Here is a 27,953-nt window from a genome sequence, read left to right as displayed (position 1 = left end):
CAGTGATACCAAAATAAGTACAAACATTGCCCACATAATGTCGATATGACGTCATAATGTGAGAGTGCGCATACAAACTTGGGAAACTCCGGCTATGTATAAAAGTGATTTTTGGCTAAACATTCTACAAAAATGCGATTTTGAATTCTTTCCTCAATATAAGATTGGAAATGACTATTTCAACTTAACTAACAAGTAAAAAGTCAGTAGCTCTTGGAATAATTTGACAAGCGTGAAATGAAAATCATTGATTTTACAGTAGAAACCAATGGTGGGCCTCACCCTCACCCCACCCCACCCTCTATGGTCTTCTTTGTGGTAAACATTTATCACTAAAATGAGCGCAAAGGATGGATCTACGATTAGCTTAGGTCGTTTGAGCGTAAATGCGTGCGTTGTATAGGATGGATAAAAATGTTTAGGGGGTGGAACAACCCCCCTTCGTAGTTCTAGGGTTAATAATATCCAAATTGAAAATGAATGTTTTTAAAGAAAAATACCTGAATTTAAAGGTTGCAGCTACTGGTATTGATTTGAAGTCAGCGCGAAGATAATGGAGGGTTTTACGTGTCGAAATGCTGCGTAATAAACATTGATCGCTGTAAACTGCAACTTTTAAATTCGGGTATTTTCTTTAAAAGCACTACTGCGTTGTTAATATTGAACGATATTTGACAAATGGGGTATCAAAATGCGTGTAAATAAATTGTCCTTCTTTCTATGTTAAAATATTGTGAAAACAATTATTACTTCTGAAGGCGTATTTATAACAGCTGCGTTACTTTTTGTGCAGACTTTACATCACTGTACAGTATATTATTACAGTAAATGTATTTTTAACCGTTCGATAAGTTGTGATATGCTAAGATGACTCTACATGCACAAAATTACATCAATTGTGATGCGATCAAGCAAAATCAGTCGGAACTCGGAAATATTGATTTTGAGATATAGGCATACAAAGGAAACATTTCCTTTTGTTTCCTGTTGTTTTGGAAACTCTTTAATTGCTTATATCTTTGGAACTGGTTGTTCAATTTGAATGGTGTTTTCTGCAAAATCGAGATTTGTAAATGCTTTTTACTATCCTATAAAAACTAAAAATAAATATTTCCGAGTTCCGACTGATTTTGCTTGATCGCATCACAATTATCTTTTTGTAAATCAAGCATTGTGTCTTCAGGAGCTGAGTCGGAGTACTTTGGCTATAGTGATTTCAAATAGTGTCGTCAGTTTGAAGACACCTAATCCTATAGATATTTGTTTCCCCATGGTAATTCATGCTAAAAGTAGATCAACCATCTAGCTGAATTAATTGGCTATGCAAAACAAAAGATTAGCTCGTACCTTTCAGTGAAAACATAAAATAGACCATTATTACATTCCATTTTCATATATAACATACCCGAAATCATGTTTACACGGAGTTATATTGTAAATAAGCTGGAAATTTATATGCCTAATAATAACTCATTCTTGTATTTTCACATTCACTATTAACAAAAATCACCTAAGCTTAAGTTCAATCCTTTAATAGTTTATATTCATTTCCAGAACAAAAATTTACTTTTTCGGTAAATCCCATAAGCCTTTGCGAGTACACCTAAGATGTCGTTATTTGACGTCACGCCGATCTGCGCCGACGCGATGCGCACATCGTTTAACGAACATCGCTACTGCGCATTTGCAAGTCGGCGTGACATCAAATGACGACATATCAGGTGTACTCGCAAAGGCTTATGGGATTTACCGAATAGGCTAATTCTAAAGTTGCATGCAGTAGGTTGTTCCTGTTAAAAGGCATTAAAGGCATTAAAAGATATATCTTATTCGTGTCAACTTATTATGATGCATTATTGATAATCGAAAAATCTCAATGTCAACATTGTATTTTTGCTTTATCTACGTTCTATGGACAAATACCATCTACAGAGATCTTGAAAGCTTCATTGATAGTCTAAGGAAATAAGAAGTAAATCTGAAGGGCATACACGTAGAAGCACACTTTTCCATTCGACCACCTCCTGATGCAAAGTGATTTTTGAGGTATCATCATCGCATGAAATTGTCTAGCCTTTTCATCTCTTTCGTTAAGTTATATCGGAATTGGTTCCATTTAAATCACAATGGCTTTGAAACAAATTAACCTTCACCACACGTACTCCCGAAATATTTAACCTTTTCTCTATCTTATATATTTCAATCTAGACAATGTGATATTCTACCCAGGTAAATGAAATAAATAAATTCAAACAATTAATGAATCTTCCGTAAAAAAAATGTAGTGGATTGGTACTTGGTACTTGTAAAAATTTAAATGGCAAGAAACCCATAAATTTTATTTGGAGCTTTTGCATCCTGAGAACGTGTCTAACTATAATAGATGTGATGCATAGAAAGGCCTGAAGTAAAACATTTTAATGGTACTTTACGCGAAAAGTGTGCCAAAGTACACGCTTTGAAAATGCAGTTTTTGTACAAAAAATATAACCTTACAGGCACGAAATAAAATATAAATACATTAATTTCACCGCACTAAAACACAAAACACGGAAAGAACAAGCATATTAAAGATTAAGATCAAAAGTGTGCCGTATGGATTTTTTACCAGAGGTTGAATATAAATGGCTAACAATAAACATTCCACCACGTGGATAAAGAAAAGAAAGGCACTTTTCGATATATATTCAACTTAAGGAAATAGTTTGACTTCTCTAACACGAATGGGTTTGTTTTCATATGCCCTGTAGGAATGACCTATTTTATGGACGCATTTTGAACGTTTTGAAATTATAGATTTGTATAATAATCATTTTCAAGATAGAATTGTTGGCACTGATGATAAAAGAAACCAATCGCCGTTTCTCAATCACGTATGCTATGCTATGCTGAACTCCGAATTTAATATTTTAATATATTGCATGTTACTGATTCGCTTCAGAAGCATAAAAAGAATCGGGGACTATACTAATCTATTTGAAGCAAAAAATGCTTACACATGACACTGGCCTGGAAGTGATCAAGATTGGGAGCAGAAGAATTGCGAGCTGTCGTAGCTGAAGAAGTAGAGGACCTCCCTCGTGTTGGGTTTTCTGGGTACTGGGAATAGGTTCCTGTAAGAAGGAAATTATATGTGTTTGATTTCTTACGCATATTATTATGAAGAACATCACCGCTATATTGCTGAGGTTTGCTCCAACTAAACTCATGATACTAGCCCTGCTGCGATGTGAAATGACGATAATGACAATTTTTAATTTACAAAAATGGTCACAATCGTTATTTGTTTATCAATGCACAGACTCCCAGAGTCATTTTAAGAGTTATATCTTACTGATTTAAAAGTAACCAGATAGGTATTCTGTTGGCTTGTAAATGCCAATTTTTCCCCATATATTGATTCCATGTATTAAATGCATTTTGATGCGGTAAACGGTGCCTGCATAATTATTTCGACTCCTCTTCATAATGTTTATATTCGACATCTGCATTATTCAACAATTAAATCCGCCTTGATACTTTACTATTGATGTAAAGGTTATGCTTAAAAGCTTTTCTAACAGGTGTGATGAACGCAATGTTTACTCAAACAACATTCGATCTTTTATGACAGTTTTTACAAGAATTTGCACATATACAGGGTGTATCATAATAAAGTATACAGTTCGAAAATTACCACTGATTAAAAAGCAAGAGGTATTTGGTTAAAGTACTGCTGAATCAACATCTTGTCCTCCCACACCTGTAAAATCACTTCCGTGTGACCATTAATTAGGACACAGTGGCTATTTTTGTGAGCCGAGTAAAAGTTCAGTTGCGCGCAGTCAATTAAAATCAAAGCAACATGAAAATCACATGTTTATCCACGTTCTAAATTTTATAGTAACTAACAGCCTTAGTCTTCCACCAGGGCATAGCCACCATTCCTCTACATGACATTCACACCACATCTTATTTAAGGTCGATATCAACTTGTGCAATTATGTATCTCTGGAGGACTTGCAGGAGGACTTGCAGGAGGACTTGCGAAAACATTTGCTTTTTGATAGCCTCACAAGAAGAAATCCAGAGGTGTTAGATCAATTTCACTTGGTGCTTCAAAATCAATCACACGATTGCCAAACAATTCTGCAAGGTGTTCTGTCAATGACTGTTAGGAAAGTGGTGAAACTGTTATTTACATGTTATTTTAATTGACTTCGCGCAACTGCATATTTGTACGGCTCACTACAATAGCCACTGAGTCCTTATTAAATGCAAGTGATTTTACGCTTGTGGAAGGACAAGATGTTGATTCATTTTTCAACCAAAGTATTTGGATCAAATACCTCATATTTTTTAGTCTAGTGGCATTTTTTGAACTGTATACTTAATTTATTTTGATACACCCTGTATTCGTATTACTCTTTTGTATCCAAGATAGGGAATCAGATTCACAGATTTTTGGTATTATTAACAGTGTGGTTAAATTGGTCAAAATATATATTTTGTGATGATCACTATGTTATTATTATAATTATTATTATTATTATTATTATTATTATTATTATTATTATTATTATTATTATTATTATTATTATTATTATTATTATTTACACACACATTTTATTCTTTTTTAATTATTTTTATTATTAACAGTGTGGTTAAATTGGTCAAAATATATATTTTGTGATGATCACTATGTTATTATTATTATTATTATTATTATTATTATTATTATTATTATTATTATTATTATTATTATTATTATTATTATTATTATTTACACACACATTTTATTCTTTTTTAATTATTTTCTTATGACCCAACGTTTTGGAAGAAAAGGGACGTAAGAAAGAATAAGATGAAGGTCAATATCTACTTTCTACCTTTTGATTGAATTTATTCTACCTACCCTGATGAATTGCTCAACTAAGATTTGCCCTTTTTGGAACGATGCAAATGAGGCCCGGGGGTACACAAGTTTGGTTTTGGTAGGGGTGTGCTGCTGAGAAATTGAAAGTGGACCAATATTTCAAGAAATGTGGACCTTCGATATACCCAAAGTCAAATTGTTCGGGCTCATTGAACCCAAATTGTCTTAGTTTTTACAAATCCCCCAAATTTTGGGGAAATTTACTTGGAGGTACTATTCCACTACTTGGAAATTTTGAGGTGAGCTTACAGGAGAAGGATGAATGTGAAATGGATTATGTTGCAATTAGTGGTGGATCATTTCATAATTTGACTGGGCTTTTATGCCAGTCTACTATTACAAGCTGTATCAATATGATTGGTACCCATCACTTTTCATTGGTAATGGATGAGCCTGGTACATCAAAATTCAGCATAAGATCCAAAGAATAGGAAAATGAATCGTACAATATGTCATAAACTAAACATTCTGAACATTTCAAGAGTGTCCAATGTTGTATTTGGATGAGGCAGGCTTTTCAATAAACATCAAAATTGATGGGTACCAATAATTTTGATACACCCTGTAGTAGGGATGTCAGTGACCGCTCAGTAGATGTAACAAATTATCCTAGGTTGAATTTCATCATTATATGCTTGCAGTTGTGCTCACCTCACTTTTAATGGTTGTTAACAAACTAAAGACAATAAAGACCAACTTTTCACTAATTATCTACTTTGTGAATTCATTGAGGAATACGTGCGCCAAAAAGTACAATATTTGGTACATTTAATTAAAATGATGATAAACACATCAAGTCTAAAACGGTTTTAATGTCACCTTTCGTATGCGTTGAGGTATAAGCCATTGGGAGGACAAGGTCTTTTTAGTCAATTTGTGTATGACATACCCGTATATTCAAAGAAAATTGCCGTAACGCAGTACTAATGTTTTGTTTCACTTTCATAAACAACTATGGGTGTGTAGATCTGAATCCCCCGTGAGCAAATTGAGTTATTGAGGTCAATGGTCACACAAGGGAATGAATGTTTTAAATGCTTTATTCACTTTTTTTCATGGGTATTCTTAAACCCATGATCCTAGAATAAGACGTCTGCTCATATTATAGTAAACTATATCTTGTTTGAATTAATTTGTTTAGACGAATAATTTGAGACTTTAATATTATTCAATTTGGAGCATTTTGAGAATTTATATTACTCATGTACATTATGTACCCTCTGACCTATTTTGACCATACCTCATTAATTAATCATAACATTAACAAATTAATCTCCGTGTGTGACCTTTGAACCTTTGCTGCAGTGTACCCTCGTGATACCAGGCGGAATCTTAAACTAAATACCCTCCTCTCCCAGACCGCCTCTATGACTTGAAGCAAACAATGACATTAGTAGGGCCTACCCCGGGGCCTACCCAACTTTACGGTTCTCAATTCCCATGTTTGAATACTGTACATATTTTATGCAAATGAAAATGCTCGTTATTTGATTTAAAACTGAATGTGAAATTGAGGTAATGGCGCCCTCTATGACCACTCTCTCCATAGGTTTGCATGTAACTCCTGATGTAAAAACGCCTTTCAAAAAAACCCTCACGAATTAAAAACCGGCTGTTTTGATTTTCATTAAAAATTAACAAATTATGTTTTATCAAACTTGCTTTGAAGATGGTGCCACATTTACTGAAATACGATAAAATAAACTATTTTATACAGTATAACGAACCTAATTACAGATACATGTTTACAGATGCTGATGCATAATTATTTCGGCGAATCCGATAGCATTCACTCGTTTCGAATTTTAACTTTTCGTTTCTCTTTTGTTCAAAAACCCAAAATCAGCGGATTAAAAAGTGGGCCAGAACTTGTCTGCAATCATAACATATAAAGCTAAATTAATACCACATTGCTGAGAGACAGCGATTTGCTTTTACCCAATGAGGTGGAGCGTTGTTTGTTGCGTTGGGAAAAGCGCCACTACCTCATTGGTCAAATACCAACCGCTTTTCGCTCCTAGATAGGGTATTATTTGATTATGAATTACTTTATTGTCCCCGGTAAGCACAACTCATACCTCTTACCTAGGCTCCCCTCTCCCCCACCTATATAACCTCCTCTTCCCTCTGCCCAGTGTCTCCTTCTCCCCATTCGCCTTCCCTACACTCGATATTTCTCCTCCCTTACACACTATTCCACTCCACTCTCGAGCTCACCTCTCTTCCTCCTTCACTTTCCACTTCCAATGCTCTCTCCCATCTGTTTCTCTTTCTCCCTCCCCTTTCTCCCTCCCAATACCCCCACACTCTTCCCACTCTCTCTTTTCCTTCTTCTCATTTCTTTTGAGTAATAAATAACTTGAATAAAAGTTAAATAGCCTACAATGGAAGTCCTATAGCTTTCTATCGATCCTCCTACATGCAATAAGCACAACAATAGATGTTGTTTATATCACTTGAGTGTCTATTCTTTTGTAATCTCGACATGCTCGAGAACAAATTTTTCAATGTTCTATACTTTTTCACAGAGAAATTAAGCTAGGCTTTTTAAATGGAGATTGACATGTTCGATTTCTCTGCTCGTGAATATTGCACTGCGAAATTTAAATATTTCTTTTGTTTACTTAGATCAGGTAACTTCAAACAAAGCGAATATGCGTTCAAACGGTTATGTAACAAACTAAAATGAAAACCAAGACTGCTTGCTACAGGTTTTAAGTTTCTAACTAAGGGTATAAACAAAGATATCGATAATGACGTCAGTCAAGAGCTTAGGCAGGATAATATCCACGTGACCAAAACCAAAACCAATACTGAACTCAATATTTGAAACGATCGAATGTTCCCTTGACTGCTTGCATTGTTATCGGCCGGAACCGGTGGTAAAATCGACGTTTGTTGTATGTCAAAATCTTAATTAATCTTCATAACATAAATTTGATAGAAAATGCAAAAAAGACTGAAGTTAGGTCAATAGGTAGGATCGAAACATATTGAAGAAACAAACTAGGATTTGAAAAACAGGACAAAGATCACGCTAAGAATGATTTAATCATAATTATACATTTTGCATGTTTTCACCATGTCATCCACGTTCATCATGACACCCTGACAATTATTGACAACGTATAGAAAACAGAGCCAGGTGTTACAGGTACAATGCAATACTTATCTAAATTAATTTGCCGGAACCGTGGTACTTCTCCTCTTAACAATTCCCAAACTGAAGTTGCAAAGATACAGGATGGCTGTTCTTGTTAGTAAGTACATACACGTTTGTCAATTTACTTCTGCGCGCTCTTACATGTCTTATATTGCTTCATAAAAAGACCATCGACAGTTGACGCGATATTGAAAAACATTTGTTCCATACTATTACTCCACTCACTACTAAATTGCACACTTATATGCTGTTGCTTGCTAATTTACAAGTTACATGTGGTAAGGTTAAATATTGAGATTTGACTTGGCTTCATGGTCAGTCTCTGAGTTTTAAACAATCCTACTTATAATAACATAATTATAGTGTTATTACTGAAACAGATAACAGAATACATGCATAATATGTTTTCTTTTGAATTATCTTCCCCTTTTTGGCAGATAAATTCGCTGATTTAACTAACAACCTTAAGTATTAGATACAAATAGTATTAGATAAAACAGTCAGGTGCGCATAGTCCGGCAAAGATATCCATATTGTTAGGCTAGTCAAATTAAGAAAAATAAGCGGTTAACTCAACACTAATTGCAACAGAACCCTTTTAATCACCATTCATTTCAGAATCCAAATTTTGACATTTGACATTTTCCCCCATCAGTCAATAACTGTTCATCGGAGATACATGTATGTAAAATTATACTTTTTCTGAATCAATATATTGGTATGTTGTTTTTTATTAAGATTTGGCCAACTTTGAAATTTCACCCCTGCATAAGCGGCCATTTTGGATTTTTACAAATTAGGCACTGTTCCATTGCTGGAATTTTCTGGGACTTTTGATGAACATGCAGTGGGTAATTTCATACTATGACTGGCCTATTTGGAGGTAAGCCGGTTTTGTCAGTTATAGATTTTTTTGTTGCCGATTATTGTTTTTTAAAAGGTACATAATAAGATTCTGCGGGTGTAAATTGTTACCCTTGGGCAATCCGAGATACTTAAAGTAAAAGTTTACAGGGGGATAAAAACGAGTTTTCAGCTACACGCATTCTTTATTTGATTTGTCATGACAGTTTGAGACCATTGTTATCAAAAACGGAGTATTTTTTCTGTAGATATCAGAAATCTTAACTTTTGACCTTTTTGTTCATAACTCAGGATGGATAAATCGTAGGTAGGTCCAACATACAATTTTGGATTGCTTGACTAGAGGAATATTTTGGTATAAGTTTGACCACTTTTGAATTTTACCCCCATGTAAACTTTGACCTTGAATATCTTGGATTGCCCATGAGTGACAATTTTATAGCCACACGAATCCTATTGATACAAATAAAAAAAACCCGACAAAGTTTGAATTTCAACAATACTGCAGATAACGGTAGAGAAGAAAGTTGAAAATATAGTTCTCACAGCAAGGCTCTAGGGAGAGATATTGATTACTGCTCAGTCACTGTACACTTTCTCATGTCATGAATACAGTTTGCACTATAATCATCCTTAAATAGACATGATTTCGCTACTCTATTTGCTGACATAAAAATAGCTTTCGTTCCATTGTGCCCCGGAGAAATCATAAACTCCTTGGAATTGATTTAGTTATATAAAAGGCACGTAGCCTAAGTTGCATCACTTTTGTCAAGGTACCAAATCAATATAGGAGCATCTAAGAAATTCGTAATGGTATCTGTGGCCCAGACTTGGTCACTTATAATAACATAACCTTCTCACAAGCAATGCGTTCATGATTTTCAAGTACTCTTTTCAAGGCGTAGCGTTTGGAAAGAAAACACGCCACTAAAATGTTTCCTTTTCAACTTAAGTGATATTTTAAGGGCGTACTACACCCATATATTGGTTTGATTGGTCTAAAAAAAATATTTTTTCATTTATAGCGAGGCGATATATGCACGGATCATGTGAAATAAAAAAAAAAATAAAAAAATAAATAAAAAAGGTGCTTTTAAACCATTGTATAGTAAGTCATGTTAGCCCTATATATTTTTTGTTTACCGTATCCTGGTAACTCAGATACGTGTTTCATAACAAACCATAATTTATTCTTTTCAACATGTTCAAGTAGGGTACATGAATAGAATACATTAAATCCTTTGTTATACTCTCTATAGAAAATCTAGTGGTGCTTGCAAAATATATAACACTGAATAAATTAAATAAACACTTACACAATAGATGCATAGTCATTAGTCAATTTGATATTGATGTTGTTATTGATGTGTTGTTAGGAGAAGAAAAGGCTATTAGGTCACCGTATGTCAGGTTATAGGTCAATTGGTTCAGGTCAAATTTAAGCATCAATTTTGAATACACATGTGAGAGTCTGTGATACAAAATGTATCATAATGAGGAATAATTTTGATATTCTGTCTTTAACTGGATATATATCGAGAAGTGCAAGGTGGATATACTAATATACCTTGGGATGTAAATGGTGAGTACAATTTAGAATGCCTAGTTGAGATGGATTTCACAAATAAATATAAAATAGTTACCAAAATCACAAAAGCTAAGCTTACGGAAAACTACCCAATATGGTGGTATAGGTGACAAGAAATACAATTTTTTTCAACATTGCTGTAGTATGGTTGTGGTAACCTGTTACCTATGGCTTAATTAAGTTTCAGTGAAATAATGTCGAAAAGTTAAAAATACAAAATATAGCTCAACATTGAAAATAGAAGCATTTTAACCAGTTCCTTTTTGATAGTTGTGGAGCACCAAGTTCATGAAGTCATAAAAGAAATCAGGAACCACTTATTCCCATTTTACATATCAACTTTATTTCCCTAACGTGTTAGCAACACATATCCAAAATTTTAACGAAATCGTTGATATTAAGCTTTCCAAAATGAAGTGAATTTAAATCATCAGTGATGTACCACCTTTTGGCTTCTACTTTTAAAAGCATGTAAGCTACGTTGATACCGATGCCACCAATAAAACGAGAAGATTTGCCCTTCATTTTGCATACCACTTTGTCCAATTTTTTTGTAATTTCTTCACAAAATGCAAAAAATGCAAAAAAATCAATGGGTGTAGTACCCCTTAAGCAGTTTCTTCATTTCTGAATACCTTTAATTGCAGTACAGGTGATTCAACTTATTCGTCATGAACCAATCTGTTCTATTGATCAATGATTTCATTGTTTTGCTTCACTTGTTGTTTAATGATACATTATTATTTATAATCATTATCATTATCATTATCATCATTATTATTATTATTATTATTATTATTATTATTATTATTATTATTATTATTATTATTATTATTATTATTATTATTATACCGTATTTTATAAACAGCGAATAATAAATCAATTTAATGAAAATGAAAAAATAACTATACAAATTACTATTTATGCTTATAGGAAATTTAAGCTTATTACAACAATTTCTATACGTAAGCTTATCATGCTTATAGAAGTAAAATCAATATTGCAATTATCAATTATTTTTTACAAATCCCTTACATATGGTATGGTATTGTAGTAAGTGTCTTCTTTTTGAAATGTCATTACATTGGTTATATGATACTATGATGACGTCACGTGCACAGGGTGACGTCAAATTTCCATATCAGAGATATTTCCTTTTTATGCCAACGTATATGAAAGTTTGAGATCGAAAAGATTTTATTAAACACTCTTTTTCAATTTCCACACATTTTCAAGGTTATCACCCACGTCCAGCATGTTTCTTTGCTATTTCTATGGACCAGTGCCATCCAAAGAGCTCTTGAAAGCTTCATTGATATTCCAAGGATAGGATAAGAAGTCAATCTAAAGGGCATACACGTAGAAGCACACTTTTCTGTCGGCCACTTCTTGATGCAAAACGACTTTTGAGATACCATCGTCGCATGAAATTGGCCTAGCTTTTTCAACTCTTTTGCCAATTTCTATATATCGGCCTGGTTTAATTTACATCACAGAGGATGTGAAACAAATTACTTTTCACATCACGCACCCGGAACTATTTTACCTTTGCAATTTGCTTTTCCCTCCTTTTTGTATCTTTCAATCTGGACAATGTGAGATAATTAATAAAAAAAGGTTTCAAATATATTTGTAAAAATCAGACAAGATCTAAAATGTCAAAAAGCGCATATATTTAATTTAGAACTTGTTCATAATACAAAAACAAAAAACAAAAAAAACAAAACATGAAAGAACGTGTCTAACTAGATGTAATTACTAAAACTCCTTAAACAGAACATTTTAATGTACTTGATCAAATTCGTGTGCCAAATTAAACGCCAAAATGCACAAAATATGAGCTTGCAGGCACGATATCGAAAATAAATTTGTTACGTGTCAACGTTCTAAAACACATATATGAGGACAAAACAGAAATAATAAAAATCAACGTGTTTTTTTCGAACCAAATCATTTACCATGGTTACTGAACCATAGATAAAGATTGAGATCAAAAGTATAAAGTTTGAATTTCTTACCACAGGGTTATACTATTTAAATATTTATGGCCAATAGTGGGTCATTTCGACTGCAGTGCTGACTTATCTGCGATCTGATATTCTGTCCCTTGTGTTGCAGGGTACGACGTGAGGTAGTTACCGACCAGGGGAAGTGGATGGTGAAGGGCCCGTCTGTTGACTTTTTCTCTTGCATCTGGTTGCACGGTTTTTGTCTGTTTGCCCACTTCCATCCATGGCCCTGAGCCGATAGTGGCTCCTAGGGCACCCATGTGGATCATTTAGCCTGCACTGCAGAAGGCCAGCAGAGGTGTGTTATTTTATGGTATGCAATTGTTATGCAATGTATTGCTTATGTATATATTTTGATCACTCAGCTGATACTTTAAATCGCACAAAATATAATCTCCAATTTGGGTCACAGGTCATTTAGGCATGTTAAGGGTCACTTCTGTTTGTTTACGATGTACCTTCAAAATGCTACTTCTCGTAGTTGAGTACTTCATAGTTGAGAGTTTGCATTATTCAATAACAAATGATGTATTATCACGATTATGTGTTGATTGTTGTCCACAGTGGACTTTGTCGGACCGGACATATTTGGAACTGGACATTACTTACGTAGCGCATCTTAACTTTTTGGAATACTGTGACTTTACTGCCAATAAGCAAAAAGGATCAGCAACAAGAAAAAAGCCTTTATTATTATTATAACCGGTTGTATTATGATTCTAATTTGAGTTATCAGTAATTTTATATTTGTTTTATATGCAAAAGCATTGTCCAAAATTAAGCCTTTCATTAAATATTTTATTTCTGTTGAATAATAATAAAAAAAGATTTGTTGTGTACCCTTGATTGAACTTGGTTAAAGGTGTTTACGATATAGATCGCATCACTTTTCATACCAATTATTTGTGAAGCTGTAAATTCAACGATACAATGTTTGCATAATGTGCGTTCATCTCGGAGAGGTAAAATGCAATGAATTGCCAAAATTTATATCTATATTGTATTGATGAACAAAATGCCATTATTCTTGGGGTTGGTTGGGGGTGCGTGCGAGGGGTGTGTTTGGTTGCTTGTATGAGGATTGCTTGCATTGGAATATGGTGGTATGGGCATAGAATGTTCAATTGTTTGTATGCGGGTTAAATTGGTGTTTCGGGTCTATAGTTACGAGGAGTTTCGTTCTGTATTATCTTTGACATTGTTAAATAATCTTACATCACTTTTGTATCTCATTAAATCGGCAAATACTTCATTTCAAACACCCTACTGCAATCAATGACAACTTGATATCACAGTAAGTAGGTACACTATATATTCAACTACTCACTTTACTATACAGGTGTCTTTGACTACGCTTGTCTGAACGTGTAACTGTCTAATTTGGATCGTGTTCACCTTAATGGAACTCAACCCGTCTGTTGATACGTAAGAACCATCAATGACCGTAGTTGTAGTCGACGTCACTTCAAATTGACTTAGTGTAACATAAAGTGAGACAGCAGCACTCTGAAAGATAAATTGCCTTAAAGGGCGGAATGAGGTGTTAGCAATACATTCTTTTCCACACATTTCGTGTTTGCTATTACCGGTATAATTGAATAACAAGACAAGTCTATTAATGTCATTACTAGAAGTGGATAAACGAATTAAATAATTAGTGTAACAAATCAGATTAATATCACAAGAGGCGAAACACAAAAGACGTGTGATGATTTACACAAACATTCAAACACGCGCATGCACCAACCAACAAACAGAACATCGTACCCGAACTTACATAGCCATAAGCGCCCCCCCCCATAAAACACCAACATATTATTGCCTTCACAACAATAATATCAGTGTTGACTTTCCGTAACTTTTCGATCCCGGAAGCATGAACTCATTTGTATCAATTACTATAGTACTATACTTTATACTTAAAAAGGTACAGGAGAGTGTCAAACACTCTAATACTTATACCAAACTATTTTATTTCAGTGTAATTACAGCGTGGTTCAGGTAACATTTACACAGGCTGACAATATTTCCCCCGAGAAAACTAGATTATTTAAACATGCGATTACCCGGAATGTTCCCCAATCAAAATTCAATGCCAACTCTAATTAAGAGAGCGAGAAATGGAAAGAGTAGTTTCGTAATTCCTCAAGATTATACCGCTATCTTGTGTCACGAAAGCAATGCGATGTCCATTCTAATTACTTGGATAGCAAACACATAAATGCATTTAAAACGCTATAAATGTGCTATAGTCCCCATTTTATTTATGATCAAAACGTTCTAAAATTATTTTAAACATCGCTTTATATAAAGGTCATGAAAACGTTTTTAAAACGTTTCATATGCAAAAACAATACAACATGCTAAAAAAATTTTTTATTAATTAGGTTATTGCAAAATATTTTTGGCAAACATTTCCCCAAAATATTTTAACACTAAAAAACATTGTGTCAGAATGTTTTAGGTAAAGTTTTTAAAATATTGTTAAAATGTTTTATACCTTTTATATAACCCGAAATATTAGCGTATTTCTATAACGTTTTATGTTTGCTGTTTTTTAATATGCACGCAATTCAAATAAAACGAGACAATACTATCCGATAGTTGGTTTAAGGTGAACACGATCCAAATTAGAAAGTTACACATTCAGACAAGCGTAGTCAAAGACACCTGTATTGAAAAGCGAGTAGTACACCAACTTAATGATGAAATCTCAATCTATAATCGACCAGAAGTAATTATGTAAACATAAACTAATTGAATTGTATATATTTGTGATATGTCCTGTCAATTGTGTAATTTTACAAAAGACAAATACATTATATTATTATACGCTATTCTCCACACATGCCGTTTGTTGCACTTTTAAAAGACTTTCTAATATAGATACTAATATAGAAACTAATCCATAATGAGTAAGCTACACACTTCGTTTTCATGTCAAGAAACTACTCACACAATCATGAAAAATTAAGAGTATTTCCATTTGGGGGGGTTAGCCAGATCCACCATGCAGTGTAGCAATGTGAAATGGTAATATCTATAATTATGGATAGAAATTGACCTTTTCGGTAAATCCCATAAGCCTTTGTGAGTACATCGGTGAAGTTGTCATTTGACGTCACGCCGACATGCAATGCGCAGTAACGATGTTCGCTAAACGATATGCGCATCGGCGCAGATCGGCGTGACGTCAAATGACGACATCTCAGGTGTACTCACAAAGGCTTATGGGATTTACCGAAAAGGTCAATTTGCAGTTTTTGGTTGATATTATATCAAGGAGAGAAAAACAACAATTTTGACAGAGTGTTTCCTGTCTAAACTGTATTTGTAGTTTGAAACAGGATACATCTCGCGTCCGGATTTTTGAGTGCAACAGAACTTTATATCAAAAATAAGATGCCAGTGATATTTATCTGTTTAAAGATCTGTAATTTGTATGATTTATTAGGTACACGCATTGTCCATGCATACTGTACTTAAATAAAATCATTTTGTTAAACATTGTCTTTTGTTGTGCATTCTGAAATAATAATAAAAAAAAATACATCATAATTCTTTATGGCTGAGAAAATCCGATAGGGAACACGATCTCAAAGACGAACATTTCCTCATAATTTTATTGAAATTTGGAAAAGAAAATGGGTATTTTCCCCAATTATTAACCATTTATTTAACTGATCAACGGATCTCTCTGAAAGTCCCCTTAAAAAAGAGCGTAGCACGAGCAGTAGCAGAGTCACAAACAGCATGACCACAGAGGGGTTTGCAACCCCCTGACAGACGTATTACAAACAGAAGTTACCAGACAGTGGTTTAAATATTGGATTAATCGTGAGTTAACATGCAAGAATAGCACTAGCAAAGCAAATGACGTCATAACTTCCAAAAGGCAAGAAAACACGAGCATCATTTATTATTTATTTTGTACAATTTCAATTGTATCGAGTAGCTGGGATCGTTACCTTTATATGGAAACACAAGAAAATTTTGCAAATACACCTGTCGAATTGTTGTCCCAGTTTTCGTGGACAAACATACAACATGATGAAGTGAGCGACATGTATTGTAACATTGAACGAAAACTAAAGGGAGCTCTATGAGGTCAAAATGATTAAATAGTACCTATTCTGCTTATCCAGTTGCTAGTCACTGTAACACCTTCTCACAATGTAAATAATCGATTTGAATTGAAGGGAACATTGATTCATACAATTCCAAGAAACTCGTTCTTTGACATCAACGTGATATTTCATAATGAGAGTAAGTATAAAAAGACTAAAATGGTTAACGGGGTTAATCCTTAAAATGAGACAATCTGATCCACTCTGACCAAAGTTGGACATGGAGTTACTACCTCAATACCTATGTTTACAAATTGTTTAAAATGTTTAAGATTAATGTCATGTCCTTGCACATATATATGACAATATCCAAGACGATAACGCTTTCACCATTCACTCACTTTCTTCAGGAAACAGGCAATCATCCACTCTGTATCCACGTACAGATGTGTGTTTTCGTAAACAAGACTTCAGCAAGTCGACAGAAGAATGTATTCATTGCAGGGAAAGATGCGCCTTTTTTGGAGTACTCCATTTCTCATTCGTTTGTTACTGGAGTAATAGCACATGACTTCAGTTTGACTGGCTTACGGGTACCTTTCTTTGAAGGCACAATACATTAATCACATTAAGCTGCCCAGCAAGTCGATCTTTCATAAATCTGCCACGAAATCATATTGCTTTCTGTTATATACTGAACAGGTGGAAAGTCATGGTTCTATTGATAGCTCACTAGTTCACATCCACATTAAGCAACAAGGTTTTGTCATATAATTCAATACAGCGATACTATTGTGTCATACGGGGATTTCTCAATTCATAAATAGGCCTGACTGACCTTGTTAGTGTGATTACGTGAGAGGGGATTCCCATCTTTCATTAAATAGCTTAATGTTTGTTAAGATCAAGATTAAGCATTTCACGGATTTCTTATAAAGTGTGGCTTGTTTTAAATTTAAACAAAATCAATACCATTTGCAGACACTGACAAAATCACAAAAGCTTTATAGAGTTTCAATGCTTCAACAATCTTAGTCAAACTGTTTTTGGCCCATTACAAAGGAAACGTAATTACGACTTTCAGATAATAAACTCATGACACAAAATACGTGTATGATACGGTTGTTCGTCTCATTTTAAACATATTTAGCATGTTTTCAAATTGTAACATTATAGCCATTACAGCCAACAATGCTATTTATTAAGACCAAACTAGGGTTCTGAGCAATCTAATACGTAATGGGGGCTATAGCAGCTTTCTTGAATGCCCTGTTAGTATAAATACGATTACACGGAGGAATCAATGCAGCACGATACGTGAAATCGAATTAGCAGTTACTGGGTAACTCTATTTATTTTATTATTTAGATTTTTGTGTGACAAATCCAATAAAATATACTCACTGACTTGAGCTTTCGCCATCCAGGCTGATGGCTTGATCACAAGTGATCTGGTCCACTGCATTTCCCGCGGTGTTTGGATGCACTCTCACTCCTCGGGATCAAAGTTTGTTTTAGCAGTGGATCATATACGTGACTCAGAGAAAAAGAGCCGTCATCGCGGTTGATTGCATTAGCCCCCTTCTTGCGTCCCTAGCAGAGGAGATGATGGGGATATGCATCGACGATGGTGATATTTTTAATTCACATGATGTCGTTTCCCTATTCACCAACACTCCCATAGAAAAATGTCTTGACATCATCAAGGAACGGCTAGAGAATGACAAAACACTCAAAGACAGAACAAAACTAAATACGGAAGACATCATCGAGCTCTTACAATTTATCCTCACAACCACATATTTCAGCTTTCGCGGACAAATCTTTCGCCAGATTTTCGGTGCAGCCATGGGAAGTCCGGTCAGCGCAATCGTGGCTAATCTTTTCATGGAGTGGTTAGAGAAAGAGGCCATAATGACAGCACCACTAGATTGTAAGCCAAAGTACTGGAGGAGATACGTTGACGATGTTTTAGAGATCATTCAGAAAATACTACACTCAAGCTTACAGAACATCTCAACACCATCGACCCTACGGGCAACATAAAGTTTACCCACGAGGAAGAAGATCAGGGGAAAATCCCCTTCCTGGATACTCTAATAGTTCGCAGGGAAGACGGTTCGGTAAAAATGCTTGTGTACCGTAAAAAGACCCATACGGATCAGTATCTTAATTTCAAGTCTCAACACCCACTCCACCAGAAGCTCGGTGTAATTAGAACGCTCATGGACAGAAAGGATAATATAGTGACGGAAGAAGTAGACAAAATGGAAGAAGAAAGAAAGATCAAGAACGCTTTAATGGAATGTGGTTACCCCAAGTGGGCGTTTGACAGAGTCAAACACCAGATGGAAGCGAAAACCAAAGAACCAAAAAGCCTAAGAAATCCGACGAAACACCATCAAAAGGTATGGTTGTGATCCCCTATGTCGAAGGTCTTTCGGAACAACTCCAAAGGATTTTTCAAAAACACAAAATTTCAACAGCCATGCGACCTATAAACACACTCAAAAGCATTCTTGTGCATCCCAAAGACAAGAAAGACATCTTAGAAACCAGTGACGCAGTTTACGAAATCCCCTGCAAAGGTTGTGATAAGTCGTATGTGGGAGAAACAGGAAGGCAATTCGGCGTCCGTCTAAAAGAACACCAAAAAGACTCTGAAACGGTCAAAGACACAAAGTTCACCAGAGCAAATAGAAAAGCGTCAACATCGGAACAACATAAGTCAGCGATCACAGATCACGTCGCCCAAGAAAATCATGTTATCAATTGGGAGGGGGCCAGCATACTAGACAAAGACTCAAATGCTGTTTCAAGAAGAATCCGAGAATCAATTCAGATCCGCAAGAAGGGGCTAATGCAATCAACCGCGATGACGGCTCTTTTCTCTGAGTCACGTATATGATCCACTGCTAAAACAAACTTTGATCCCGAGGAGTGAGAGTGCATCCAAACACCGCGGGAAATGCAGTGGACCAGATCACTTGTGATCAAGCCATCAGCCTGGATGGCGAAAGCTCAAGTCAGTGAGTATATTTTATTGGATTTGTCACACAAAAATCTAAATAATTTGATCTACAATCCTACCGATGCATCTGTTTATGGGTAACTCTATGTTTGAGAATTTACGCTTTAGTGTGAAACTGTTTTTTAGACGACCAGCATAAAGTACACAAACTGAAAACGGCTTATGTCTTGATTTAAACTAGAACATTCTATCACATATATAACATTATTAGGGAGATCTTTTTTAACAGGTACCCGGTATTTTATTGTTTTGTTTTCTAAACTTGAATACACTTTCGAATAAACCTGAGATAATAAAGTCTTTTTACCAAGTCCTGCTCCTACAATTTTAGTGCGCGATTTACTGAATGTATTTGCACACAAAATAAGAAAAAGTAGAAATGAATTAACCTGCTAATTTAAAGCGCCTATTTCTTTTTAAATTAGAGCTATCGACATTTGCTCAATATGTAAATGCTTTGCGGCCTATTTTTTAACCAAGCTTATTAAAAGTCACAAGTCCCTTCTGGAATTTGAAATGAAATTGATGTTGTGACAATTACACATTATGTTCGCTTGTGTTTTCTTCATTGAAGCATTTTATGCAGTAGATTATTTCGCTGCCATTTTAGGAAGCCATCATACAAAATTAAAGTTTGCTACTCGCATCAAAATGGTTACGAACTGTTCTACTGTGCTAAATGACATTTACTTCACCTAATTCAGTACAACTCTGCCCTCTTTATTTTTGACTTTTTGAAATTTGGTAAAAGCTCTTTTCATGATGGTTGAGTAGACCTCTTTTGAATTGGCAGTCTGATGTCCATTGTCAACCATGTTTGCCCAGGTTTTGGAGCCTTTGATCTCGTTTTCTCTTGGCTTTCATTTATATATATGTCACGGCTTAAGAAGTTAAGAAGAAATTCTACAATGAAAATATTCAGACACATTCTAGAAACGTAACAGAACTATTAGGTTACTTGGTAGAATCGAAACAAATTGAGGTGTGTAAAGCAGGACAAAGATCACCTTAAAAATAATACTCATGTACTCGCACTTTTTCATTCACAATATCATGTCATTCAAGATATCATCATGGCATCCAGGCAATAACTGACAACGCAGAGGAAACTAAAACAGGTGCTACCGATACACTGTATTACTAATTTGAATTACTTCGCGCGTTTTCAGTTTTTTCTTTTTCCTTGCCTGTTCTTGTTCAAAAATTATGTACACGTTTGTCAGTGTACTTATGTGCTCTTTTATCGCCTCATAGAAAGACCATTGATCGCTGACGCGATATTGAAATTAACTTTGTTCCATAGTGTTACCCCACTCAATAAAGGTCATACTCATTGTCGGCTTCTTGTTAATTATTATAATATGCTAAATATGGTAAGCTCAAGATGCTGATGAGATTTGTGAGCACAGTTCCTGAACAGAGAATGTCAAACATGTTTATTTCTTGCTAACGTAATTATACTTGTTTCTTATCTTAAATGCGAGATGTGGTTGCTGACCAACTAGCTAACTTAAAGCCATATTATAACATTTGCTGAGGAGGACGCCCTCACTGAATTTTTTAATTCATTTTTTACACGATTAAATTGTACTTTATTAAACCAATATACCCTGCAAAAATCAAGACTCTAGGTGCTGTAGTTTTGTCAAAATCAGAGATTTTGAATAAAAGGCTGATTCAGCCATTTATTATTATGATGGAATCGTTAGTCGAACGCATACACGATGTTCATAACACACAGTATGTACGCGGCGTGGGCGACGGTGATATACACAACAAAGGGTCGTACCACAACATGACCGAAGGAGTGGTATGTATTGGCGACACGTGCGCTGGTAGTAAATTCCAATTTTGTTTGCTTTGCCGTAGTTGTTAGGAAAAAAAAAAAAAGGGGATATATCTGACAGTAAAAGCTAACATTTTATGGCAAAGAAATGCTAATCTATTTTGTTTGAAAATGTTATAATATTGCTTTAAGAGAACCTAAGTGGGTGTGTGGTATGTAGGGGTATGTTGGGGTGGGGGGGGGGTGGGGGGGGTGGGTGTGTGTGTGTGTGGAGGGAGTGAGTGGGGATGTTAGTAGACAAGTTAAAATTCTTGTACGTGGACGCTGCAAGGAAGTATAACATTCATATTGGCTATTCATTTCTTTCAGGTCGCGACAGTAGTATTGGAATTATAACAATTAGCAGTACAGTTACTAGATCAATGCAAAGTGTATGTCTAATCCTTCACGACATAATAATAAAGTAAAAACATATTAATACCTGTCACTCATGTACTTTTATGCATCGCCTACACAATTGTAGATCAAAATGTGTATTTTTATAACCTGGTTGATAGTTATGATTTGACTCCCCATAATGTGTGAAAGAGTAAGACAATACCGCTCCACAATGCTCAACGTAATTGTGTGTCAAATTTAGATGACAGACTTGATTGCCCTGCTTCAGGTTTATAGAATGTATATTCAAATGTCAACAATAGCAACGGGAAAACACTTTTTTGTGGGACAAATTCTTGACACGGTGGATGATCTTTTGGGCTGTGGAATAATAATGAGCTCCAGGGGGTACAGCTTTGAGCGGCGTATCAGAAATTGCATAGCACCTCTCGGCCTGCCATCAATTGCTTACCCTCTCACGCCCTGCCAAAAATTGCTTTCCCCCTTCTCGACCTGACATTATTCCCCCATTCCACATTCCAATTGTTTCACAGCCCCTTACGTAAATATATCTCGCGGGAACGAACATCACCATTACATAAAGTGTAGTAACAGTATTCACTACTATAAACAATTTAGGGACTTATAAAATTCGTTTTCCCCAGGAATACCAATCGTGAGAACCTTATTTTTTTATGATAATATTGAAGATTATATAGTTTTGTTCTTTCTTTTCTGTTTTTGTTGCTGCTACTGAGATTTTGTTGTTGTTTTCGTTATAACTGTCGTCGTTGTTGACGATGTTTTTGTTGCTGGTCACGTTACTTGCATTTTATTTATTTTTGTATTTATTCATTTTTTGTTCTTTCCAATCATGTAAATGTAACATGGATACTGGCGAGGAAGTCAATCAAGAAAATTGATAACATAGTTACTTCAGCAGCTAGACTCTATGAGGTGATATAGATTACATTACTGACTCATTCCTGTTTTAGTCACGGCATACTTTCACATAAAGTGAACACAGTTGGTACTATAATATTCTCTAAATGTACTTTATTTCGCCACACTATTTTCAGACATACATTATTGTCATTTAATCTATTGTGCCCCGTAGAAATCAGAACCTCTTTGGAATTGATTTATTGCTATAAAAGGCACGTAGCCTAAGTTGTATCACTTTTGTGAGGGTGCCAAATCGATATAGTCACATTTAAGAATTCCGTAATGTATGGGCTCCAGACGTGGTCACTTGTGATAATATAACCTTCTGACAAGCAACGTGTGCATGAATTTCTAGTACTTTTTCAAGGCGTAGAGTTTGGAAAGATAACAGTCGCTAAAATGTTTCTATATCAACTTAAGCGGGAACGGGGGAAGATAAAACAACTCAAAGGCAGTTTTCAGGAGCTGCTCAGTGAAGTGGTTAGGTTTATGATGTTAATTATCTATAATTTTCACTGTTTTCAGATACAGATACCTGAACCTGCTCTTGGTAATTAATGCTAATGCTACAATTAACAGCTAATTCAAATTTCTCATTTCTGCTGACCATTTCTGCTAACACACTGTGATTTTGTCGCTGCGGATTTTGCATTGAATGAATTACTAAACCTTGTATCTTTGCTTTAATAAGAGTGAGCAAAAATTACCTTCCGATAAACTTTATGGTAGCTAATACTCATTTCCAAAAAGATCACCAATTGTAAAGAACCACCCAAATGGTGTTTTCTGTTTATTAGTATACCATTAGATGTTTCCTTCTCGTGCTTGCGTGATATTAATGGAAGTCATATCTCTTGTCAAGCCTATTCAATCTTCACACATTCTCAAGTTTACCATCCATAAACGCTCTTTCTATGGACCAGTACCATCTAAAGAGATCTTAAACGCTTCATTGATATTCCAAGGATAAGATAAAAAGTGAATCAAAAGGGAACACACGTAGAAGCACACTTTGCTGTCGACCACTTCTTGATGCAAAGTGACTTTTGAGACATGATCGTCGCATAAAATTGCCCTGGTTTTTTACATCTTTTGCAAAGTTCTATTAGCCTGGTTCTATTTACTTCACAATGGATATGAAATGAATTATCATTTACCACTCGTACTCCGGAAATATTTTATCTTTTTATAATCTTGTGTCATTCCAATAAGATCAACGAATGGTTTGAAGTAGTAATTGGGGAGAGACAATGACGCCTTTTCTCTCTAAGCCTATTGAACAAAATATATCTTGAATTTGTGATGAAAGATGTCCAGAACTTATGCATTGGAATACAGATGGGCAACATGCACAAAAACAACATCCATTATGATGACGATATAACCCTTCAAAATCAATGATGTGGCGAAAGCTTACAGTAAATGAGTGATGAAAACTAACGCAAAAAATGTACTCTTGATTTGGTTATACCCCCTACAGATACACAATATTATAAGTTATCCCCTGTTTGTTCATGCAATACAAAAACTATCACTGGTTTGAGGTCGTATCACAAATGACCAAGTTATCTACTCCAAACTCTAATTCCATGCATGCTTTACAGTTTTCCGTCATGCAACTACCACCAGGCCATGTAATACCATAGACATAATACAGCGTGTCATTTGCCAACGCGAGACGTACACTTCGCGCGCGACGCGAGATAGCGCGTAATTGCCGTCTCTACCGCATACGCGATCAGCACAGTTTACAATACAACGCGGGTATGCAGGTCCGCCAATTGCCGGTACTGATAAAGAGCTGAATAATACGGCTATATATTGTACGGTAATTTATCAACGCTGAACAATACGAAATTATATTATTTGGCTATTAACCAATGAAATGTCGTTATTCATGTCTAAACTGAATGATAAGATAGAATGTCAATTAAACGGAAATGCGGGGAGAGAAGCGATAAGTAAATTTGAACAAGTGTTCCAACTAGTTTGACCGGGATTGTATATAGCTTTAATAAAAAGTTATGACAAGTGTCACTTCTTTGTGATGAAATATAAACTATGCAGATTAAGATTGCCCTTCACGTAAAGAGTTCTCTATGTGTGTGATGACGCGATGTTGCAGCGTTCACGATCTCATATTGCGAATAGCATTATATTCAAACCCGCGGTTGACAATCATCATGCTGGGTGAAGACATCCGTATAACAAAATGTTTCAGGTAGAGCTTTGTCACAGTCACTTTTTGCACAATCTAGTCAACATCTTCAAGTATGACATACGCATGCATGTTTTATTTTGGGTATCTGTTGATACATGGTGAAGATGCTTCGCGATCCACACTTTACATTAGAGGTGATTTTCCAGGTATCTCCATTCAGATCATGTTTCTTATTTATTTCCTCTAAAACCAGTGTTAACCTCTCTCCATTTGTTTTGGTCTCAGAACAGTAAAGGAACACTGACCGAACAAATCTTTAACAAACATATATTTCAATTTGTCGAAATGAGTTCCGATTCATGATTTAATGACGTTACCATTTTTTATACAAGCATGTCTTGACTTGGATGCAATCCAACCTCCCGTGAATTTGTTGAAGTTGGTTACCTAGGGATCATTGGGATGTATGATCTAAGCTCAAAGACCGTCTGCTTTAAATTTGTATAGCCCAACCTTTCAATCATATCTTCTAAGCGACAAACAAAATTTGTGTGCATGCTCATCCGAGAGAAATGCCAAGTAATAAGCGAAGCTCAGGTCTGTGATGACCCGCTTTTTAAATATTTTGTTATTTTCTGTCCTGGTCTGTTGTTATGGCAATTCTTGGAGTAAGCTATGGGTCTTTTTATTCTTTCAGTTTCGGGAGCTCTGTGGTTCAGAAACGAAAACGCAAGGGATTATGTGAGTTGATCTGTAATTTGAATTAATTGAAGTTTGAAGTACCACTCAGCTTAATATTTCAATAGAGGTGGATGTCTGCTATCAATCAAGGCTGGATAAGACAACATTATATTTATAGAACACACACAGTGTGTGGAACACTGGTGTTCTAAGTGGTCAAGCGCCCCTCTCGCTTTTATGTCCTCCAATACATATATAATAGGCCTTTAATGTCGTTAAAGTGGTTCACATTAATGTGACAAATTGACAACTCGAATGAACAGGTCTCCTCTTTTTATGAAGATACGTTGAAAAGCAGTCCTTAAATCAGAAAAGGTCCGCTTTTGTGCTAGCCGATCGTACCCCAATAAATCCTGGCTACCTGGCTACGGGCCTGTGTCGCCCCTCCCTCCTGACCTTTTTGTATCAATGTAGCACACCCTATTTCACTTCCTCTCTCCCCCTCCGAATCAGTATCCCCTCTCCCTCCCCGGCAATCTCTCTCCTCCAGTGTTCTTCTGTTTCTAGTCTTTCCGTCTCTCCCTCTCCTCTCTTTCTCCGTCGCCCCCTCCCCTCACTTGTTCTGCCCCTACTTTTTTGTGAAATTTATCATTTTGATCAATGCCTGACAAAAATCAGCTCGGCAAAAATAAACATTTAGAATAAACTCTAGTCTCGCATATTAGCAATTGCCAATGCAATTCTTTTGTATTGCATTTCAATACAACATGATGATCAAATCGCCACTTCCACGCCTCATTGGGAGATATTTGGCTTTTTCAGACGTTCATTTCATCGCCAATATGAAAGACTTTTGCTTATAACTTGGCAACATGGTCAGAATAGGCGGAAGTGCCTATACACCAAACGTAAGTCAATTGAAGCCGTACAACTTATATTATCGCGAATTTACGACCGTAAAATTTAGAGACTTCTTTTGTTTAGCTTGGCACCAACCCTCTCATCTCACGTTTTCATGTCAGAAATTAACATAACTCACCAAACCGAAAACAGAAATTGTCTTCGTTCAACTTTTCAGTGAGCAACAAAAGACTAGAATAAACGGATTGTTCACACGTACATTGCTATAACACTTCAAAATAACAATGAGATCCGAAACCGAAAACTGAAACAGGAACCGAAGCTGAAAAGATAAAAAGACCCTATGGCTCGCCGTAAAGCGTAGTCTAAACGATGATAAGGATATACGCATTTATTATTTATTTTTTGTAATAGATTTGTATGGATTTTAAAGTCTCCTGACTCGCATTTTGGAACAAGTCTAACTGGCACGATGTCGAAAAACAACAGATATTGCACATCAGCTAGAAAAAAGAATGGATTTTGAGGAGATTGTAAGTTTTATTACTTAAGGTAAAAAAAAATGTAATGATAGTAGTCTGACATACTTTTGTTAATTCAAGCAGACTTAGTGTTCGATTACTAACGATACCGCTAATTCAGATACTAAGGAGAGCATTGCTCATTGGAAATAGTATTTTTATAGCTTACTTGATAGCAATGAATTTTGTCTACACATTTTGTTTAAAAGCCAAATTTAACCTAATAACCATTTGAGACAAAATTACATCGTGTATTGTATAACCTAATTACATATCTGAATATCTTTAGCGTTCTTTAATATGGATAAAGAGCTTATTTTTGTTATTTATTTATTATTATTATCATTCTGTGTAACGTAATCTTGGCATTATATCTGGTAAAACTAAAAAAGGAGACTATTACTGCAATAACATACAGTACAATGCTAGTCATTTCATAAATTCGTAACATTCCTACACAAAATTCCTACACAATTTGAATAAACAAGGGAAGACACTGGAACAGAAATATTTAAACATTACCAACTAGCGCACAAGATCAAATTAATGATGCTTAATCGTAATTTTATATACAACAGTTTACACGGGAAAGAAGAACCACGCATTAATGTAAACATAACATGTGTAGTCAGATAAACCAGAGAAAAAAACTCCGGACATATCTGCCTGTGCGGGGATTTGAAATCCAGACCTTCCGCTTGCCAGGCGGACGCTCTGACTACTGAGCTACACAGACTATCCCTGATAAACAGGGTTCGAGTCTGATATAATGAGCAGTCAGGGTAAACAGTACAAACAACACACAACATACCAGCGTATGAGATCAATTAATGATGCTTACCCGCCAGGCTAATCATACAAACAATTGAGAACATGCTTACGTATCATACACTTGAACATAGAAACATTAAAAAGTTACCTAGCGGACAAGATCAAATTAATGATGTTTAATCGTAATTTCCAATACACGGGAAAGAAGAA

At 35.3% G+C, this 27,953-nt stretch overlaps 1 protein-coding gene and 1 non-coding gene across 2 annotated transcripts; one reads left to right on the top strand and one right to left on the bottom strand.

Annotated features, from left to right (window-relative positions):
* Positions 1–18,216: 18,216 nt before the first annotated feature.
* Positions 18,217–18,654, top strand: LOC140142369 (uncharacterized). Its single transcript, XM_072164338.1, has one exon. The coding sequence runs from the start codon at positions 18,217–18,219 to the stop codon at positions 18,652–18,654; it is 438 nt and encodes a 145-aa protein (XP_072020439.1).
* An 8,981-nt stretch (positions 18,655–27,635) lies between these two features.
* Trnaa-ggc (transfer RNA alanine (anticodon GGC)) lies at positions 27,636–27,708 on the bottom strand. The gene has a single exon. It is a non-coding gene; the product is annotated as a tRNA-Ala (tRNA).
* Between the last annotated feature and the right edge of the window lie 245 nt (positions 27,709–27,953).

The sequence above is a fragment of the Amphiura filiformis genome, chromosome 20 (assembly GCF_039555335.1).
Source record: "Amphiura filiformis chromosome 20, Afil_fr2py, whole genome shotgun sequence".
NCBI lineage: Eukaryota > Metazoa > Echinodermata > Ophiuroidea > Amphilepidida > Amphiuridae > Amphiura > Amphiura filiformis.
The sequence above is the reverse complement of the archived record's forward strand: the minus strand, read 5'-3'. Positions and strand labels throughout refer to the sequence as shown.